The sequence below is a fragment of the Protopterus annectens genome, chromosome 1.part2 (assembly GCF_019279795.1).
Source record: "Protopterus annectens isolate FY-2018-M chromosome 1.part2, PAN1.0, whole genome shotgun sequence".
In the NCBI taxonomy this organism is placed as follows: Eukaryota; Metazoa; Chordata; order Ceratodontiformes; family Protopteridae; genus Protopterus; species Protopterus annectens.
Window position 1 is genome coordinate 1,107,113,080 of NC_056727.1, and position 19,339 is coordinate 1,107,132,418.

The 19,339-nt window shown below is 43.9% G+C and overlaps 1 protein-coding gene across 1 annotated transcript in view; it reads right to left on the reverse strand.

Moving 5' to 3' along the window:
• The window catches only part of RCC1 (regulator of chromosome condensation 1), a 498,237-nt gene that overhangs the window by 152,766 nt on the left and 326,132 nt on the right, over positions 1–19,339 (reverse strand). Inside the window, exon 6 of the mRNA XM_044060220.1 lies at positions 13,377–13,502. Coding sequence (XP_043916155.1) covers positions 13,377–13,502 — 126 coding nt within the window. The remainder of the gene's footprint in view (positions 1–13,376; positions 13,503–19,339) is intronic.

The following is a 19,339-nucleotide window of genomic DNA, read 5'->3' on the forward strand; positions in this document are numbered from 1 at the left end:
ACTTCTGTCTTAAGAAGCATGAAGTTGGCTTTGGAGTAGTTTTTGATGGTGGTTTCCTTAATGGGGGGGTGGGATATGGATGTCTAGGGGTGATTAGCTTGTGGTCGGATCTGACCAGCGAGGAGTTGACCTCTGGCGTGGAACACTGGTTACCCATACTGGTTATGACCAGGTCCAGGACATTGCAGCCTCTGGTGGGGTGTGGACAAGCTGATCCAAGGCATTGGAATTTACGAATTCCAGAAAACGTTGAGCGAATGAGTTGGTACACGAGTAGTTTTCCCAGCTGATGGTGGGGTAGTTGAAATCACCCATAATCAAGGTATTGGATTGTACCTTAATATTTTCCAGTATCTTAAGAAATGAAGAGTGGGAATCCTGGGGCATGGTGGGGGATCTGTAACAAGCTACAACCTGGATTGCAGTCTTGCCCAGTATTAGTTGCACTTGGATAATTTTGGATGTATTATGTTGAGCAACGAGCCTGGAGGTGTGGATATCCTTAATGAATATGGACACACCTCCACCTTTGGTGTTTTGGTCCAGGTTAGGTGGCCGAAAGGTGTGGTATGAATTATAGTCTGGTAATGCAGGGCTGCTCTCTGGAGTCTTGAACCAAGTCTCTGTCACTGCGCACAGATGTCGATGTTCTCCATTTAAGGAGTGCCTCGAGTGACTGCATTTTGAGATTTAGACTTCTAGCATTGAGTAGCATTACCCTCAGAGTTTGCTTGCACCTGTTATGGTGGTGAATTTAGCATTTAAACCTTGCCTAAGAAAGGCACTATAGGGGTGGCAAGAGCCGTAGCCAGTATTCGGAATCCCAGGGGCGACAGGTGCAGGCCATCTCTGGCAAAGCATCCTGGTCTGTTAACCATGTCGTCCCAGGCAGACAGATACTGGATCCCCTTAGAATGACACCAGAAGCTTAGCCAACTGTTGAAGTCAATCATTTTGTCCTTGTACTGTGGTATCATTCTGGGTGATGGCAGGATGCTACTCAGGGCTAGGGTCATACCTGCGTGGGCTACAAGATTGGACAGCTCCTCCAGGTTTCATGTAGTCCAGGGAGGTACGTCTCAGGTCATTCACACCAATATGGACAAGGACAGTCATATTTGCACTTGTTGTGGAGTGACCCAAGTGCGTGCATTATGTGGCGGATCCTGGCATCCGACAAGCAGCTGACAGTAACTTTCGCCTTGTTTAGCCTGGTGAGTGGGACATCAATAGAGTCACCTATGACTAGTGTGTTGGGTATGTTGTTTTGCCCTGTGAGCGGAGGTTCAGTGGCACACTGATTTTGGGGCTGTCTCATTTGGGTAGTGTTGGGGGGGGGGGGGGTACTTGCCTGCGTTTCAGCTTGGGAAGTCTGTTGCTTGGGCAGATTTGTATTGAGAGCCTCCGTGAATGTGGGTGTGCGCTTTGTGTTTCTATGTGAGGGTTTTGGTAGTGTGGGTTTTGAAGGAGTGTGTGTTAGTGTGGTGTAGGTGTTAACCTTCTCGACTGTCTAGTCCAGTCTTAGCTGGAGAGAGCTTGGCTTCCAGTTTGGATACATAAGTGCATCTCACAGGTTGTGGTGTTGGGTGGAAGGAGGAGAGGGTTGTCAGTGTACGAGACAATTGCTATATTGCCCCAAGATGCCCAGATGCATCAGGTGGACAGGAGAAAATACCAGGAGCTGACCCCATGGACATGCCTGGATAGGTACTTATTAAAGTACTAAGAACGGTTTTCCTCTTGACAAGTGAGGAAAGGAGAGAGTGTAGTAATTTGTAGTTTATTTAGTGCTTACGAGTTCTGAGCAAGTGCTGAGCACAAGGAAACAGTTTTGAGTGCCAAAACTAAAACTGGCTAGTTCTAGCTAAAACTAGCTAGTTTTAGCACCAACCCCAAGAAGAGAAGCAGGCCACAGCCTGTTTGGTGATCCATAGTCTTGTTCCATATGATGCAAGGGTCTGTAGGCTTGCAGCCTTTTTCTGGTAGATACCTCGAATAGCAACCAGACCAATCAGGTATGTTAAGCACAGACACTCGCTCTCCAACCAGAAAGTCAGAAAGCAATGCACTCTGCTCCTACTCTCATAAGGATCAGAATATAAAGCACAAACTCTAAGATGTCACCTATAAAGCAGTTAAGCTTTCCGGTGGATCAGCAGTCTCCAGGAAATAATGTAACTGCACTCCTCTTCACCAGGAGAGAACAGAAGCACTAATCCCAAGATGACTACTGAGAGGCAGAATGCGGGCTCAACAATAACTGGTGGTCTTGCAATAGACGCTTAAAGGTAAGATGAAAACAAATGGTTTATCCTAAACACTGCAGTGTGCACTAGAGGAGTTTGATGTGAAAGTAGGCAACTTAAGTTTTACCGGTCTAAAGGTTACGTTTTAGTGGAGACACTATTTTTAAAACAGCAAGATAGAGTGAAAGGGGGTGGTCACTTTTGTATTCTGGTACTATGGAATATAATAGGATGGTCAATACATTTAAATAGTTGAAGGGGAGTGATTTCACAAAATGATAATTTTGTGCTTACTCACACCAGCCAGTAAAAGCAGAGAGGAAATGAGATATATGGTCAAATTAACATAAGGGGAAGGCAGCTAGAAAGAGAGTGGTTCTTAAGAACACAACAGTAACTGGGTGAGAGGGTGGGAAAAATTCTGTCCGACTCAAGAGCTAGAGCTGTGGTCTATTCAAGTTTTGGTATCCAGTTAAAAGCAGAATACAAGTAAACAGTGTAAAGAAAACAAATCACAGTATACAAAATAGAAAAAGGCAATAAAGTAATACAAAATAAAAAGCAAACTAACCTTTCCCTCACAGCAAACTGTAGCAAAATTGGGGTGAGCTTTTCCAGTAAAACTCTGAAATGTTTTATTTTACCCTTTAAGTAGAAGGTTTAGTTCCAAGCTCCACCCCCTCCGGTCACAGATAATTAACCTTAGCTGACCTGTTGTAACTTACATGAGACTCCTTAATTGACCTCTTCTAATTTCTGTCTGACTCGCACATAATTTGCTACAAGAATCTACTTCAACGGTTGTATTGAGAGGATTTTACCACCCCCCACCCCATAAGAGAGCGATGGGGGGGTTATTATTTCTGGGACATATGCTAGGTTTTCTGATGTACATGAATGTGGAATCGTCTGAGTATTGTATTAGTGAGGCATGTTGTGTGGCTATGTGGAGGGCAGAGTGAGGAAGGTATGGAGAGAGGGCAGAGTGAGGAAGGTATGGAGAGAGGGCAGAGTGAGGAAGGTATGGAGAGAGGGCAGAGTGAGGAAGGTATGGAGAGAGGGCAGAGTGAGGAAGGTATGGAGAGAGGGCAGAGTGAGGAAGGTATGGAGAGAGGGCAGAGTGAGGAAGGTATGGAGAGAGGGCAGAGTGAGGAAGGTATGGAGAGAGGGCAGAGTGAGGAAGGTATGGAGAGAGGGCAGAGTGAGGAAGGTATGGAGAGAGGGCAGAGTGAGGAAGGTATGGAGAGAGGGCAGAGTGAGGGAAGGTATGGAGAGAGGGCAGAGTGAGGAAGGTATGGAGAGAGGGCAGAGTGAGGAAGGTATGGAGAGAGGGCAGAGTGAGGAAGGTATGGAGAGAGGGCAGAGTGAGGAAGGTATGGAGAGGGGGCAGAGTGAGGAAGGTATGGAGAGGGGGCAGAGTGAGGAAGGTATGGAGAGGGGGCAGAGTGAGGAAGGTATGGAGAGGGGGCAGAGTGAGGAAGGTATGGAGAGGGGGCAGAGGTGCTACTTTACTCAGTGATATCCATTTGACATGTAGCTTTTAAACCACAGAAGTGTGGGCCAAGATGCACCTAGTGAGGACATTTGAAGTAGACATTTGCTGGGAAAAACTGTGCCAAAGGCGTTAGACAAGTCTAGAAATTAAGAGGAGATTAGTCTGCAGTTCTCCGAATTTGACAGCATCTCAAACAGAAGTGCACTGTTAGCAAAATGGGAGGATATTTTGGAGACGGGAGAGAGTAAGACTGCTACAGGTTTAAAGTCAATGGTGTCTGTTGAATTTCCTCCTTTCAGCAGAGGGATAGTGTCATTTTTTTCTGTAGAGGGAACGTGGGACTACTGAACTGACCTAGTTAAGACTTTGGATAATGCTGTTGGCTGGTACTTCGCCATAGAGTCATCAGTTGAAGTACAGCATAGTTTGAGCATTTATATAGGATGTGGGTAAAGATTTGAAGGCGAATGTGGTGACATGTGGCTGTTGGGCAGAGCTTTGATTAAATGTTGGGGAATCCTTGGTTAAGGTTGCTATACAGTGTATGAATTAAGAGTTGAATTCTATTACAGTTTCAAGTGGTGAATCACTGGGTGAGGGGTTGGGGTTGAATTTTGGATGGGATGCAAGATTTATTCAAAGGTTCATAGATTGGTACTAGGCTATCGGCCCTAGGGCCTATGCAAGCCTAGCCATAACAATTCCCTGGATATTTCTTCCCACGATATTTACTTCTCCAGGCCCCTGTCTAGCCTGACTGACATGATCCCTGGGGAGAATTTCCCATCTCCCATCCAATCAAGGTTCCTTTTGAAGAGGGCCAATAAGGCACTCTGCTTGATATGCATGGGCAGTCTATTCCAGAGTATGGGGAGTCTCTGGGTCAGGAACCTATCCCTCCAGCATGTTTTGTTCATTGTGATGACAAGGTTTAGATCCCTGGAACGTGTGGCTCTGAGGGATTGGGATTTCTTTAAGTGGAGCATGTCCAACAGCTCAGGGTTTGACATGGCCTTGTATGTTAAGCAGAGAACGCCTCTGAGTAGACTATATGCCACAGAGTTATAGCTGGAGTTTTTTTTTTTAGACTGTCAGTATATGGCATCTGCTTTAGGCCTGTGATTCTTTTAGTGAGGTATTACTGTGGCCTTTCCAGCTGTTGCAGATGTCTTGTGAGGTACATTCCAAACGGGGCATTATACTCTATAATGGGTCTAATGAGGGATGAGTACAGTGGGACAATGACCTCCTTTTTTCTGGATGAAAAGCACTTAGTGATGAGGTGTGCCACATAGAAGGATTTCCTGACTGTTGTGGCAATATGGTTATCGAAAGTGAGACCACTGTCCACCTGTGTCCCAAAGTCTCTCATCACACTTTCGATGTTTAGTGTCCTGCCACCTATGTGGTAATTCATGGGTACATACATTTCCTGGCATTAAGCTTGAGCCCATGGCTCGGGCACCAGGCCATCTGTTTCTGTAAGGCCCTTTTGTAGAATATCCACATCATTTGGGGATTCAATAATGGCTCCCAGTTTGAAGTCATCTGCAAACTTTGTTAGCCAGAGTCCCTTAGTGTTGGCCTGTACTTCAGAGAAGTAGATGCCAAACAAGAGTGGTCCCAGGACTGAACCCTGAGGTACTCCACTTGTCTGGAGCTGGATTTGGAGTCTGCTACTTTTACAGTCTTTTACAGGCCGACTAGAATTTATGGTTGTGTTTACTACTGTTCTGAACATCTGTTTTTTTTTGTCTTCATTTAGCTGCTTTTTTAGTAAGTTGCAGAGCATTTTGAACATTGAGATAGTGTTACAGATTTCTGGTATTCTTTCCATGCTTTTTCTCTGTCCTGCACAAGTATTCTACTCTTTTTGGGCAGCCAAACTGAAGTTTTAGTCTCTTCTTTCTTGGAGATGCAAAGATACTCAAGTTGCATTGAATTCATTTAGAGCATCATCTAAGGGGAAGATTTTAGATGTCCCATTAATAGTAACAGGGTAGTAATGAACACTTCTGGGTTAAAAACTTGGGCACTTTGTGTGTTTTACAAACACACTGTTCAAGTGGATGTGAGAGATGTCTCATTGTATGGATTGGGAGATGGTCACAGGGAGTTTGGCACTGTACCTGAGGTGGTAAACCTACTGGGGTCTGATACTAGGATTCAGTCTAAAGGCATTTAATGTCTTGCTATAATGTGTGAGGCTATTGACAAGTGTATGGTTTCACGTAACTAAATACTTGAATAATTCTGTTATGTTCCCGAATCACTCATTGAAAGCACATGAACATTTTTGCATGACAAGTGTTTATTATACATGTGTCTTAACTGCTAAATTCTTTACACAAAATCTGTCCACATCTTACCCTCTGTACAAATTTTATACCTCTCTATTATACAGTGAACAGATTTACTGAACAGAGTGGGGGGTAAAGACAGTTCATCTACTGGAATTTAGCCCTCATTCCTCAGCTAACAGTCATCATGCACTTCAAGTAATAGTGATTCAGGATCATAATATAATCAGTCATAAGCTTAACTGCTGGGGATTAGCAATTTTTATATGTAGCGAGACAGGTTGGAAAATGTTAAACAAGGAAGACTATCACTGATGATTCGGGTACATTTTGGGACCGTTACAAAACACTGTTTTGAATACAATACAGGGTGTGCAGAACACAATACAGGGTGTGCAGCTGAAGCTCTTTTCAGGACAGAAACCTTAAATATGTAAAAAATGAATGGTGAACTGAATTTAGTTGTTTTGTTGTTGGAATTACTCATGTCAAATCGGCATGCGATACGAAAGTTATTTTGTAGGGGCATTTGTTGTGGTTACAACAGCAAATGCAAAAAAGAGGAAATAAAATTGCACAGATGATGTTATGAGAAATGGATGGATGCTCAATGACAGCTGTAATCTTGGGTCAAGAAAAGCAAGGTGATTATGAGGATCTAAAAGTTTGAAACCAGATAAATTCACTAGTTGTTATAGAAACAGCACTGTACGTTAAAATCACTTTATTAGTGACTGGACTACAGTCAGCAATCTTAGAATGCTGAAATACCAGTTACTCTAAAATCAATTTATAATAGTGCAGTCTCACAACTGAAGTCAAACGGGTAACTTGATCTTCAGGGAATTAAATTGAGTGCAAGAAAGTTAAAAGGCTAACAAGCTGGATAGCCAAGAAGTGTTTATGGTCATGTGAGTGGAGGGGGATTAAAAGGAAAAGGTGAATAATTCTCTCTCCTTTGTGCTTTCAAAGTTTCCAGTCAGCAACATTTCAGGTATTGGACTGTGTGCGATATATCATAGCTTTTTTGTCTGAACTAGTTAAAGACGTAAAAAGCCCAACCTCCATTTTACAATTTGTCTTTATTAGCATTTTGAAAGAGAAAACTGGGCAAAACACTGCTTGCAAGAGGGATGAAAAAGGGTTAGGGGCCAATCAATGGTCCAGTTCAGTGCAAGTATTTTGTAACTAGTTCTCAGACAAGAACTAGTGGGGTCACATTTGTGGACTGATGTACAGGTTACTTACTGCATTTAACATTTGTTTACAGGTAAAGTCAGACTTGGAACAAAGCCAATTTTCAGCTGAGGCCCTGGGAGAAACGCTCCAGACGCATGTCTTTACAATGTGAGAGGAAACCGGAGCACCAGAGGAAACCCACACGAACGCAGGGAGGACATGCAGACTCTGCACAGAAGGCACCCCAGGCAAGAATTGAACTGGAGAACATCTTGCTGTGAGGCTACAGCGCTACCGCTACACCACTGCGCCATCCAACTGTTACTGTTATGTCATGCTACACAAGTCAATTTCAAACAGCATGACCCCAAGGCTGAGACACTGGAAAATTCTGAGATGAAGATGTTAGTGGGTTATGAAAGTGGCTGAAACAAACGTTGGCCTGATGTAAAATATGGGAAGACAAGATGGAAACGGGTTATTAAAAACACCACTGTAAGACAAGGGTTCAAAATCTTAAATGTAGCAGAGGAAATGAGGTCATAATTCCAGTGGATCAACTGCCCCTCCATTCAGTAAATGTAAAGAAATGAATTAAATTTAAGGCGTCATTTGTGGAAGTTTAACAAAAGGCAAGATAAGCAAAGTCACACTTACTGGAGTATTCAGCATTCTTAAATGTAAAAAAATGGGAGCTATGATATTCTAATATACCACTGAAGGAGTACAAGTAGTACATTTGTGCTAAGCATGTTCTTTGATTTGTCAATTTGGTTCTGACAAACACAAGATGTTGCAGTAAACAAGAGTTAGTTCAAAAATAACCAGCAACAAACTACATCCTCAGAAAAAGGCTGTAAAAAGCTTATGCTTTAAGACCTTTTGAACACCGCTTCCCAACAGGCTGCTATAACACTGGTAATGGGCTTCATGAGAGTTGAGAAAGGACTCATAAGGCTTCTTCCTCACACAGGTGGAGTAATGAAGTAGTGGCATGAGTGCATGCTGATCATAAGCTTAATGTCTCACCAAATAAGAGTTCCAAGTCTCTAAGTCATCCGACTCAAAGGAGCCCGAGAAGGAAGGAGTCCCAAAGGCCCATGTTCCCATTACCTTCAAGCACATCATACCCAGTGCACAACATTCGCACTTAAGTATCAGGCAACATGCAACCCACTTGTGAGGTAACAGGGCCATTGCTGGGTGCAGCACTGGCTTTAGGCCAAGACCTTTAAGGGTATGTTTTTTGTATGTGCAACTATCATTAGTGCCAACAAATTTTATGATGACTGGGCCTTCAGCTATGAGCCCTGGTGCAGGAACACATGAAAATCCCTCCCTCATCTGAATCAAACTGTCTCTGGAGAAGTCCAGATAGAGGACTTTGCTCTCAAGTACCAATGTTTAGTGAAAATGTGACTCAAAGTTCATCGTCTAAGCCCAATCGGTTATGGGTTGCAGCACCCTCAAATGTGCACCCTACAATGACAGCTTTGGGGGGGGGTACTTGTTTTCTCCAATGATCGCCAGGACTACCACACGCTCCTCTTAAGTGGTCAGCAAGTTCAATATGTACCTGCTCTAAAAAAGAAAGAAATTTCCTCCAGGAGGTCAAGGCCACGATCTACACTCTAAGCACTAGTCAGTGTAGTGATACTTCAATTCCAATCTAGGCTCTCTGAAGGGACTCATCAATCCTTGCAAGAGGAGCTCAACTACTACCATATTTACTGGTCATGAGACGGACCAAAGAGTTCTATACTACAACAATGAATCGCTGGCACTTGGGGAATGCATGTTGTCCTCTTCCTCACCAAAGCAGTACAAGCAATGGTAATGTGATGGCCACTTAAACACAAGACTCATGATGCAAATCATGTAAACAGAGACACTGGACAGCAGTGAGCACATCCTCAACTGCATATGCAGGAGAGAGATCCAGCAGGCTCTGGAGACAGATGACAACTTATGAATCAAGCACATAATATGACAACATGCTTTGAAATGGGCACATGCACACATCACACACACAATTTTCTTAACAGAATTCAAACTGATGGAAGAACACACCCAGCAATGCACAGTCAAGGAAGGTCCTCCATGTCACATTCACAACAGTATTCACTTCTCTGATAATCCAGTTTAGAGTCATAAGGAAGCTGGAGCTTATTCCTGTATAGAGTGCAAGGCAGTGAAATCTTATCCTGAAAGGAGCCAGAGTCCATACCAGCATGCACAAACATCCTCACATCTATGTGGTGCACAGACCTACAAGCAATCTGAAGGACTGTAAATTCATCCAGGGCACATCTTAGGAATGTGGGAGTAAACTGCATGGGTTTTAAAAGGTGGTGTTTCAAAACACAAGATATGTGGACTTTGGAAAGAAAGCATCCCACTGCAGATCCAAAACTAAAGAAACAAGGACTGTGAGACAACAAGGTTAAAGACTGCAAAATGTACAGTTGTGTACACTTACCATAAATGTAGATGTTAAAGTGTATGCACTGTTGCAGTCATCACCTGTGGGTTATCCCTGCTGTGGTAGCCATTAGCTGCCTCGAATACCAGAGTCAATGTTTTTCTGCGTCGGCTGCTGTTGCCTGTAGACTGACGTCAGGTAGTCACTGCTACAAAGCAAGGTAGCTGACATCATTACATCAGTTTTTCTTGCCCTAACCAGACAGAAGCCTCAAGAGATAAGACACAGAAGACAAGGTGGTGAACAACCAGCCCAAGAAGCTTATGTCTCCCAAAAGAAAGAAGATAAGGGGGAAAGAGGGAGGGAAACCAGGACTGCAACAGTGAGTACACTAACATGTACATTTATGGTAAGTGTACACAACTGTACTATGTTCTTCGTGTTTCACTGTTGCAGTCATCACCTGTGGGAAGATTCCCAAAGCTGAAAAGAGGGGTGGTAAGATAGTGACGAGACCTAGACAGGTATAAGGAGGCCCTGCAGTGCCACAGATGAAAACCCTGCCCTAGCCTTGGAGAAAAGAGGAAGGTGATAATGTTTTGTGAAGGTATGGACAGAGGTCTAGGTGGCAGCTTCCAAGATGTCCCTGGTGGGGACTCTGAGGAATGCTGTGGAAGTGGAGGCTGCCCTAGTTGAATGCGTGCTAAGAGACCTAGGGGGACGTTTCCCATGAAGTCTGTAGCAGAAATGGATAGTGTGATATCCATTTAGAGATAGTCTGCTTAGAGATGGGCTCCCCCTCTGCTCCTAAGGCAAAACTGACAAGAAGTTGGTCTGTTTTTCTGAAGGGTTTAGTATGGTCCAGCTAGTATCTGAGCTGCCTGTGCACGTCCAGGGAGTGCAGGATTCTTTCCCCTTTGTTTTGAGGGTTGGGGAAGAAGGTAGGCAGATGAATGGTCTGGTTGAGAGTCACATCTGATATCACCTTGGCCATAAAGGAGGGGCTGGTCCTAAGGGACACCCTGTCTGCATTGAAAATGAAGGGCTCAATGGCCATCAGTGCCTGCAGTTCCAAAACCCTTCTGGCTGAAGTGATGGCAGCAAAAAAGTCAAGTCTTCCAAGAGAGGAATTTCAGTTCTGCTGAGGCAGCAGGTTCAAAGGGGGTTAAGGTCAGTTTTTCCAGAATAAAATTAAGGTCCCAGGCTGGCGTGGAAGGTCTTCTGGGAGGCCCAATGTTAGATGCCCCTCTTAGGAATTGCTTAATCAAGGGGTGAGAGAACAAAGGTTGGTCCGTGTTAAACTGAACAGAAATGGCTGAAGCATGTGATCTTAACCGAAGAAAAGGAGAGGTCACTATTCAGTAACTCCGCAAGATATTCTAGGAAGAGAGAGACTGCAGATAGGAATGAACAGGCCCCTCTGGCCTGGTACCAGGATAGGAATCTTTTCAATTTTCCTGCGCAAGACCTTCTGGTGCTTGGCTTGTGAGAATGTCCAGCACCTGTTTGCTTAGCAAGGGCCCTTCCCTTACTTCGGGAGCATCAGCCATGCTGACAGCTTGAGGGTCTGCAGGTCTGGGTGCATTTCCCCCTTTGCTTGAGTCAAGAGGTTTGGGATCTGTGGAAGCTGCCAGGGCGGAAGTGATGTGAGGCTGCCCAACAAGGGGTACCAATGTTGCCTGGGCCAACCTGGGGCAATGATGATGGCCTTGGGCCCCTCCTCCCTGATCTTGATGAGTATCTTGGGAACAAGAGGAAGAGGGGGGAAGGCGTACACAAAGAGAAAGTTCCAAGGGAAAGTTAAGGCATCCACCTTCCATGCTACATGGTGAAATTCCCTGGTGCAAAATTTCTTTAGCTGATGGTAGAGGTATGAAGCAAATAGGTCTACTTCTGGGTTTCCCCACACTTGAGTGACTCTGCAGAAGATTTTTCTGTGCAGCTGCCATTCCTGGGGGGTCCACAATGCGTCTGCTTAAGTGGTCTGCCAAGGTGTTACTGATTCCTAGGAGGTATTGGGCTATCAGGTATAATCCCATGGAAGAGGCCATCAGCCAGAGGTTCATGGCTAGCCTGCACAGGGAGTAAGATTGAGTCCCTCCCAGTTTGTTGATGTACCACATTACTGTGGTGTTGTCTGATTTGACAAGGAGAACCCCTGGTTTGACATGAGCTGGAAGGATGTCAGAGCTTTCTGTACTGCAAGCATTTCCTTATGGTTGATGTGCAAGGGAAGGTGTTGGCCATCCCAAAGGCCCTGGCTGCACCTGCCCCCCTAGATGGGCGCCCCAGGCGACTTCTGAAGCATCAGTGGTGAGAGTCTGGCCTATTGGGCAGTGGATGAAGGGCTGGTTCTTGGCACAAGCCTCTACCCACCAGAACAACTCTGCCCTTATACAGGGGATCACAGGGAGGGAGGTCTCCAGAGGGTGAGCATGCTGGCACCAAAGGTTCCTTAGGTAACACTGAAGTTTCCTCATGTGCACTCTGGCCAGAGGAATGAGAAGGATGCAAGAAGCCATGTATCCCAGGGCTGGCAAGAACTTCTTTACTGTGAGTTCACTTTGGGTCGCCAGCTGAGTAAAGTAAAAAGAGAGAGAGGAATTTCTGCTTCTCTGGGGTTAGGAAGGCCATTTTTGATGCTGTGCCCAGCAGAGCTCCCAGGAAGATGATACTCCTGGAGGGAGTCTGCTTTGATTTCCTCTCGCTGATGGTGAATCCCAAACAAGCGAGAAGGGTTTTTACGAAGAGCAAGCCCTGCAGGAGCTTTTCTGTGCTCTCTACTTGGATGAGGCAGTCATCCAGATAAGGATAAATCTGAATGTTTTTCTGTTGATGGTTGGCTAACAAAACGCCATATGAGAAGACTGAGGACGAAAATAGCCATCAACAAAAAAAAAAAAAAAAAGCTCTCTGACGAACAGTTCTCGCATTAAAGAGGGCACAGAACAGACAGCGGGCTACATCATGGTCTGGTTCTAAACAAGTAACACAGTAAGAATGGAAGTCTCTGTGTGGGATTTGCTTTCCATAGGCAAGACAATTAACTTTTTCGGTCAGTTAGTGCAAGAGAGAGATCCCCAACAGGGCACTTAGCTTTAAACGTTTTCAGCAGATTTCTAAACTCTGGTAGCGACCGACCAAGCACACTTGCTAACTGCTTCTGCTACAGGCTCCACAGCAAGAAAGACTGATGTAATGGCATCAGCTGCCTTGCTTTATAGCACCGATGATCTGATGTCAGTCTACAGGCGACAGCAGCTGACGCAGAAGAACATGGACTCTGGTATTCAGGCTGGCCGAGGGCTACCACAACAGGGATAACCCACAGGTGATGACTGCAACAGCGAAACACTAAGAACATCTATATTATCCACATTATACCGTTAACTCAGTATAATTTTGAAGGGACATTTTCTGATGACAGTTGTATTCTTGATAAAGTTTACATCCAATAAGTGGCTTGATTTGGCATAAAGATCCTGTGCTCAAGTATATGTTCTACAGAAGAGTCCCTCTGATGGGTTCTACTACAAAGAAACATGTAAGGAACCATTCAACATAAAACTTTAGAAAGCTGGTAAATACGCATTGCACAATGGTGGAACTTTCTACACATCAGCTATGTTGACTAGGACAAACTTAACAGCTAGATACAAAGTTTAATTTGGTGGCGTCTTATAATCATTTTATAAAATTAACTCCCAATAACCATACATTAAACAACACAGTACACCTACCTTCAGAGTCAAAACACACAGTATGATGCTGTCCTCCAGAAAAACCAACCCATGATTTGGTAGAATTTTTAAATGATGTCAAGTTCTGAGGTGTATAACAAGATTTGGTATTTTGAGTTCCTACAATAATGAAAAAAGATGAAAATCATCAACGAAAGAAGAGTCTTTAAGCATCTCTGTTGGTAAGTAATGCAACAAAAACTCAGTCAATAATGTACAGCTTGTGATACATGGAACTGGACATTTTTTCCTGTAGCATGCACTTCCATGTTAAACCTTAAAATTAAGGGTAATGCTTACCAGTAACATGTCTATAGGTTTCAAGATTTCAAAAACTATTCTGAAGTTGGAAATAAAAGAATAAATCAAATGTCAATAATGAAAACATCTGTATGTCACAAAAAACACTCCAGTACTTTAAGATGCCCAAAGAAAAAATAAGATGCCCAAAGAAAAAAAAAAAAAAAAAAAAAAAAAAAAAAGAGTCATAGCTAATGAAAAATGCCAAGACATCTACAATATAATTTTTCAGCTTCCTAACATAGGAGATTCCACATTTTTAAATAAAATATTTCATGCCTAAATTATTTAGCTTTGAACTTGTATGAACAGAGGACCAGTAGGCTTGCTCCATGCTAAAGCCAAAAAGTCGCCAGAATTGGGGGAAGACTGGTATCAGTTGTCAGTGAAACAGGTAAGTACTTAAAAGTCAGTTTTCCAGCAAAATCAGCTAATAGCACATTAAACATTTTCTCATCTGCCCAGCAATGGAGAAGCATTAGCGGACCATCGAAAGCCCACAAGAGCAGCATCTCGGGCAACAGAAAACTCTGAAGGGTTTGGTACCCAAACTGCTTTTCAGCTCTGCTCACACGGATTAATGGTTTATGCGCATGTAAGTTGCTCCTCAGCTCTGGAAGATGGCTGGCTGTTACACCTCACAAAAAATGGAAGCAAGTCCTCAATGGGGTACTTATCCCCACACAGTTTTAATGAAAACAGCCAAATTTGAGAAGCTGAAGCATTGTGAGAGATTTTACTTTTTTCACTGGTAAGAAAAGCTCTGAATTTTGGGTCACATACATCTACTTTAATACCAGCTTGCTAGCGAGCACGAATGGACATATGGATGTGAAAGGCATCTGATCCTTAGCAGGACAGGTACATCCCTGTACGTCCTCAGGTGACTGCAACAGATATCTAATAATGAACAGACTGTCCTTAACAGCTTCAAGAGCAAGGAGAATCTAGGTTAATTGGCCAAAAAGGGGTCAGAAGTAGTTTTGGCCCTTCCTTCTTACTTTAACACCCTGAGGATAAGAGTTGCTGGAGAAAAAGCACAGAGAAAGAGCCTCCCAGCTTAAGGAGAATGCATGTGTTGTCCATGCTGCCATTGTATAAATAATTACTTTGCTATCAACTGAAGCATAAAGATCTAGCTCTGGTACACCCACCATTAAATGTTTGGGCTTGGCTTTGCCTTGCTCAGATAACCAATGACCCTCAGCCAAAGTACATTTTACACTCTGCGGGCCAATACTAAACTCCTGGGCTAGATCCCATACTTGCATTACAGGGGAGGAACAGGTCCCCTCCTGTTTGCAAATGTACATCATTCTTGTGTTGTCTTTTAGGCAACATAAAAGCCCTCGATTGCCAAATTTGTCTGAAAGACTTAATTCTGAAGATTACTGCCATCAGTTCTTTGATACTGATGCGTTTTTAGTTACTGTTGTAGCCCCATACTCCTTGGATCCTTAGCTCCCGAGTGGGCCTCCTAGGCTGTATCTTGGGAATTTGTTGAGCTTCTGGGTGTCTGGACCCAGCTTTAAAAGCATCTCCTGACTAAGCTGTGCCTACTGATCCACCATATGAGCTCTTTCTCAATACAAAGAAGCAGGAAAATAGGGTGCAGTAGAGACTGGGTATGCAACCACCACCGAAATGTAGCCTTGATAGGAGTAAAATCAAGATGGAAGAGGTCATGTAGTAAAGCATTTTTAGGTACTGTTTTGCAAAAATCTGGTTCAGAAGCGTTATTAACTTAAGTAGTCCGTTATATACTTCTATCCCTCAGTGTAGAGTTATCTGGTACTCTGCATCTAGCATCTGAGGAAAAGGGCTTACCTCACGAGTATCATGTGGGACTTGTGATGAGTTTAAAGTGAGCCAGAGTGAATCACAGCGTCGTCTGGCAACCTCATGCTTGTTGTTTGGATTAGACCGCTGTCTAGACAGGGATAGATGTGAATACTTGGTTCAAGCAAAAGGCAGGTAATGAGCTAAATATGTATTAGCACTGGACACTTTAGCAGGTGCACAGATGTCACCTTTAGACCAAAAGGCAGATGATGTGGTCATAGAACTGGTGGAGTCCGCTTTAGGGTGTTTGGGTAGTTAACAGGCCTTTGCATTACCTTTTATTTACAGGAGCAATCAGTGAGCCATCTGGCTTGAGTCACTTGTCACTGCAGTGCCCAATTTGGCTTTGGAAAGGAATACAAACAGCGGTTTTGATTTCCTTAGATCTGTGAAAGTACAATCAGAGTAGCCAATAAACATCCTATAAATGAAGTACGTTTCTCCCTTTAAAAATTTAGGAAAGACAACTGGTAGGTTGACTGCTTGAAGATAGCTGCTGACACCACTTTAGGCAGAAAGGATGAATCAAGCCTGAATAGAAACCCTATCCTTGTGAAAAATCAGGCAAAGTGGTTGAGAAGAAAGTGCTTGGAGTTCAGATACCCATCTAGCTGAGGTAGTGGGGACTAGAAATAATTTTCCAGGAGAAGAATTTCAACTCTGTTCTTGCTGAGGGTTCAGCGGTGAGTAAGGGCCTGAAGAATTAGTGCAAGATACCATGGATGGACAGGGTCCTTAAGTTTTACACTATTTTAAGAAAGCTAGAGGTGAATGGTCCACACCTAAGTGAATATTTGAGAAGGTTGCCAATTGTATTTTGACAGGTGAATAACCTGCTCCATAGTAGAAAATGGAAGCTCTGAAATCAAGAATAGTTGGGAGATGGTGCAGAAAAGGGATCAAAATGTCTCTGATGGGCCCAAACAGAAAATCATTTCCATTTAGATTTATAAAATTTCCTTGTAGAGGCTTTTTGGAACAATATGGCAAATGGGAGAAGAAAGCCTGGAATTTTTAGCCATCACTTGAAGTACAGTAACCATGCAGTTAACTTTAGAGAGCACGCGTGGACAAGGCAACTCAGATGGGTGAAACATAAGGTCCTGAACAAGATCCAGCACCCAGGAAGAGTGAACTAGGAGAGGTCATAAGGAAGGTAAACCACACTTGGCAAGGCCAGGCAGGGGTAATGAGAACAGCCTTGCTCTTCCACTATAATGCTTTCTGAATAAACTCTGGAATGACAGGAGTGGGAGGGAAAAGTGTAGAACAGACTGGAGGGCCCCTCATGAACTAGTCTCTCTCAGTGACTCTTCCACAGGGGGATCAGGGCAAAGTACCTGCTACACTTGGCACTGAGGGGAGAAGCATAGAAGTCACAGGAGTCATGGGAGTATTGGATAAAGACTGAAGTGGACAGTTTGCGAAGAAGCGGTTTTCTTATCCTCTGCAGACATGGACCTGGAGCCGATTTTGGAGAACTGCTTCTTCAAGTCCCTCTGAAATATCACATCATGTGCCTAATAGTTTAGAGACCCATGGGAAAAGGTTGCAAACGCATAAACATGCTTCCCAAATTTGTCCAACACCAGATTGGAAGGATGTACAGTGGCGTTCCGATCTGCTAGCTCTCTCCTAGTGGCTGCTGCAACCACCAGAGCACCCAGAAGAGGACCATTACTTCAATGTGCCCTATCTTTTGATGCAATGAGATTTGCCAGACAGTTTGAGGATGGGTTCCAACACCCATATCCTTCCAAGCTAGGAGACCAAACTGTTTCAAAAGACAGCACATTTCTCCGAATGGGGTGATATTGGGGGGGGGGGGGGTCTGCCCCTCCACTGAAGTCAGTGTCTTCAGTTAGAGACTCTTGGGGATAGTCTAGGTGCCTTCTGTTACACATTCATTTCAGAGGAGGACTCTTCAGTGGGAGGTCAGAGAGGACTCAGAAGTACCAGCATTGTCATGTACGAGGAGTCCCGAGGCTTGACCAGACCGGCTGTCCTGATGAGAAGAGCCAGCTTGCACAGTAATGTGGACCTGAGGAGGGCATGGATGCCTTCTCCAAAGAGAAAGCTCTCTTCATTACCTCAAAAGCTGAAGCCATGGGGGGATTCTCAGTCTCTCCCTCACTGGATCCAAAGAAGCCTGCGAGGGCAAAAACTCAACCTAGCCCCCCCCCCCCCCCCGTGGCTCTATCTTCAAAGCATAGCTTAGAGCCAAGCTGTCTAGCCCTGAAGCTCCAAGAGGAAGGGACGGCTCCAAGAGCATTAGCCTCAAACCCAGCCCCCCAGATCAAGCACAGGTACTACAGCACAGAGATCCTTCTGGATCTGACAAGGTCAGAACTCTCTGGGTCAGTGTGCACCAGGGTCAAATAAAAGCCTGTCTTTGGATCAGACAGACACACTCAGATGTCTCTGGATCAAAATCTCTGAAACCGCAGGACAGAGTGGTATAGTAGTTAAAGCCTGGAGTTGTATGATGGAAAGGCTCATTTGTCTGATGGGAGCCAGTGCCAGTAAAACACCAAATTGAATAAGAGGTTCAGAGAAATTTTACCCTCCTCCTATCCACATCTGCTTCTGAAAGATTCCTGGATAACCTGATGAAGACAAGGTTGATGCTAAACGTGAAGCTCTGAGGGGTGTCTTGAAGGAAAAGGGAGATTGGATCTGGAGAAAATCTACAGGACTTAGACCTGGACTCAGCTGGATCCGAAAAAGAGAGGACAGAACTGAAGGTTTAGTTTTCAGAGTCAAGCCCTTGGAGGATTAAGGATCAAACACCTTAGCAACTTTTTCAGGTGAAGACAACCCCAAAGAAGTTAAGGGAGAAGAGACAAGGAGTACTTCCTGGATTCATTTTTTTTTCTGGTGCTTTTCCTGCAGATTTCTTGGATGAAGGAGCAACTCCAGAGACACATCCCCCCCCCCCCCCAAGGAATAACTTACTCTTTCTTGCAACCAGACAGGTTATTGACACAAATATCAAAATTAATATAAAGATGACCTGACCTAGGCAACAGACACATTGAGGAGGACTGTCAGACTTTGAAATCTTGTGTCCACAAGCAGAACACTTTTTCAAAGCTAGTAGGTCTTTCTGACAGTAGAAAAAGTAAAGGAAAATGTCAAAGGTAATTAAATAATTATAAGGTAAAAGATACTAGCAATGGTAATAGGAAGATGTACCACAGGTATGGTCACAACATGCGCAAAGATAATAGGAAGATGTACCACAGGTATGGTCACAACATGCGCAAAGATAATAGGAAGATGTACCACAGGTATGGCCACAACATGCGCAAATGAAAACTCCAAGACCGAGCAGAAAATAAAATAAACTGCAATTCTCTAAATTAGACTGCTCAAATCAATAGTGATCATGTGTCATTGCTGAAGCAACAAACAAGACCTGAAGTATCTCAGGAGTAGAAGGGGATTACGCGCAAGTGGAGACGCTCGAGCTATAGAGCCTCAAGTTTGAGTGGCAGAGGTCGGATCAGAGACCTATCAGTTGAAGAATGGATAAACAGATTCTTCGTCTTTTCCACCAATTTCTTCAGTACCTTTTCCACAATGGGTCCAAAAGTTCTTGCCCCCAGGGGCATTAAGGAGTTCTGTTTCACATGGACTGACATAGAATGGTTACTTATCCAAGCTCAATACCAACCAGGTTGATTCCTTAATAAAATCATGCTGTAGATTGCAAGAGAGCTTGGCCACTGAAAAAGTAGTTATGTAAAAAAGATTACCATAAAAGTATACATCTGATTGCTGTTGCAATCTTCCTAACAATATGCTGCCAAGGA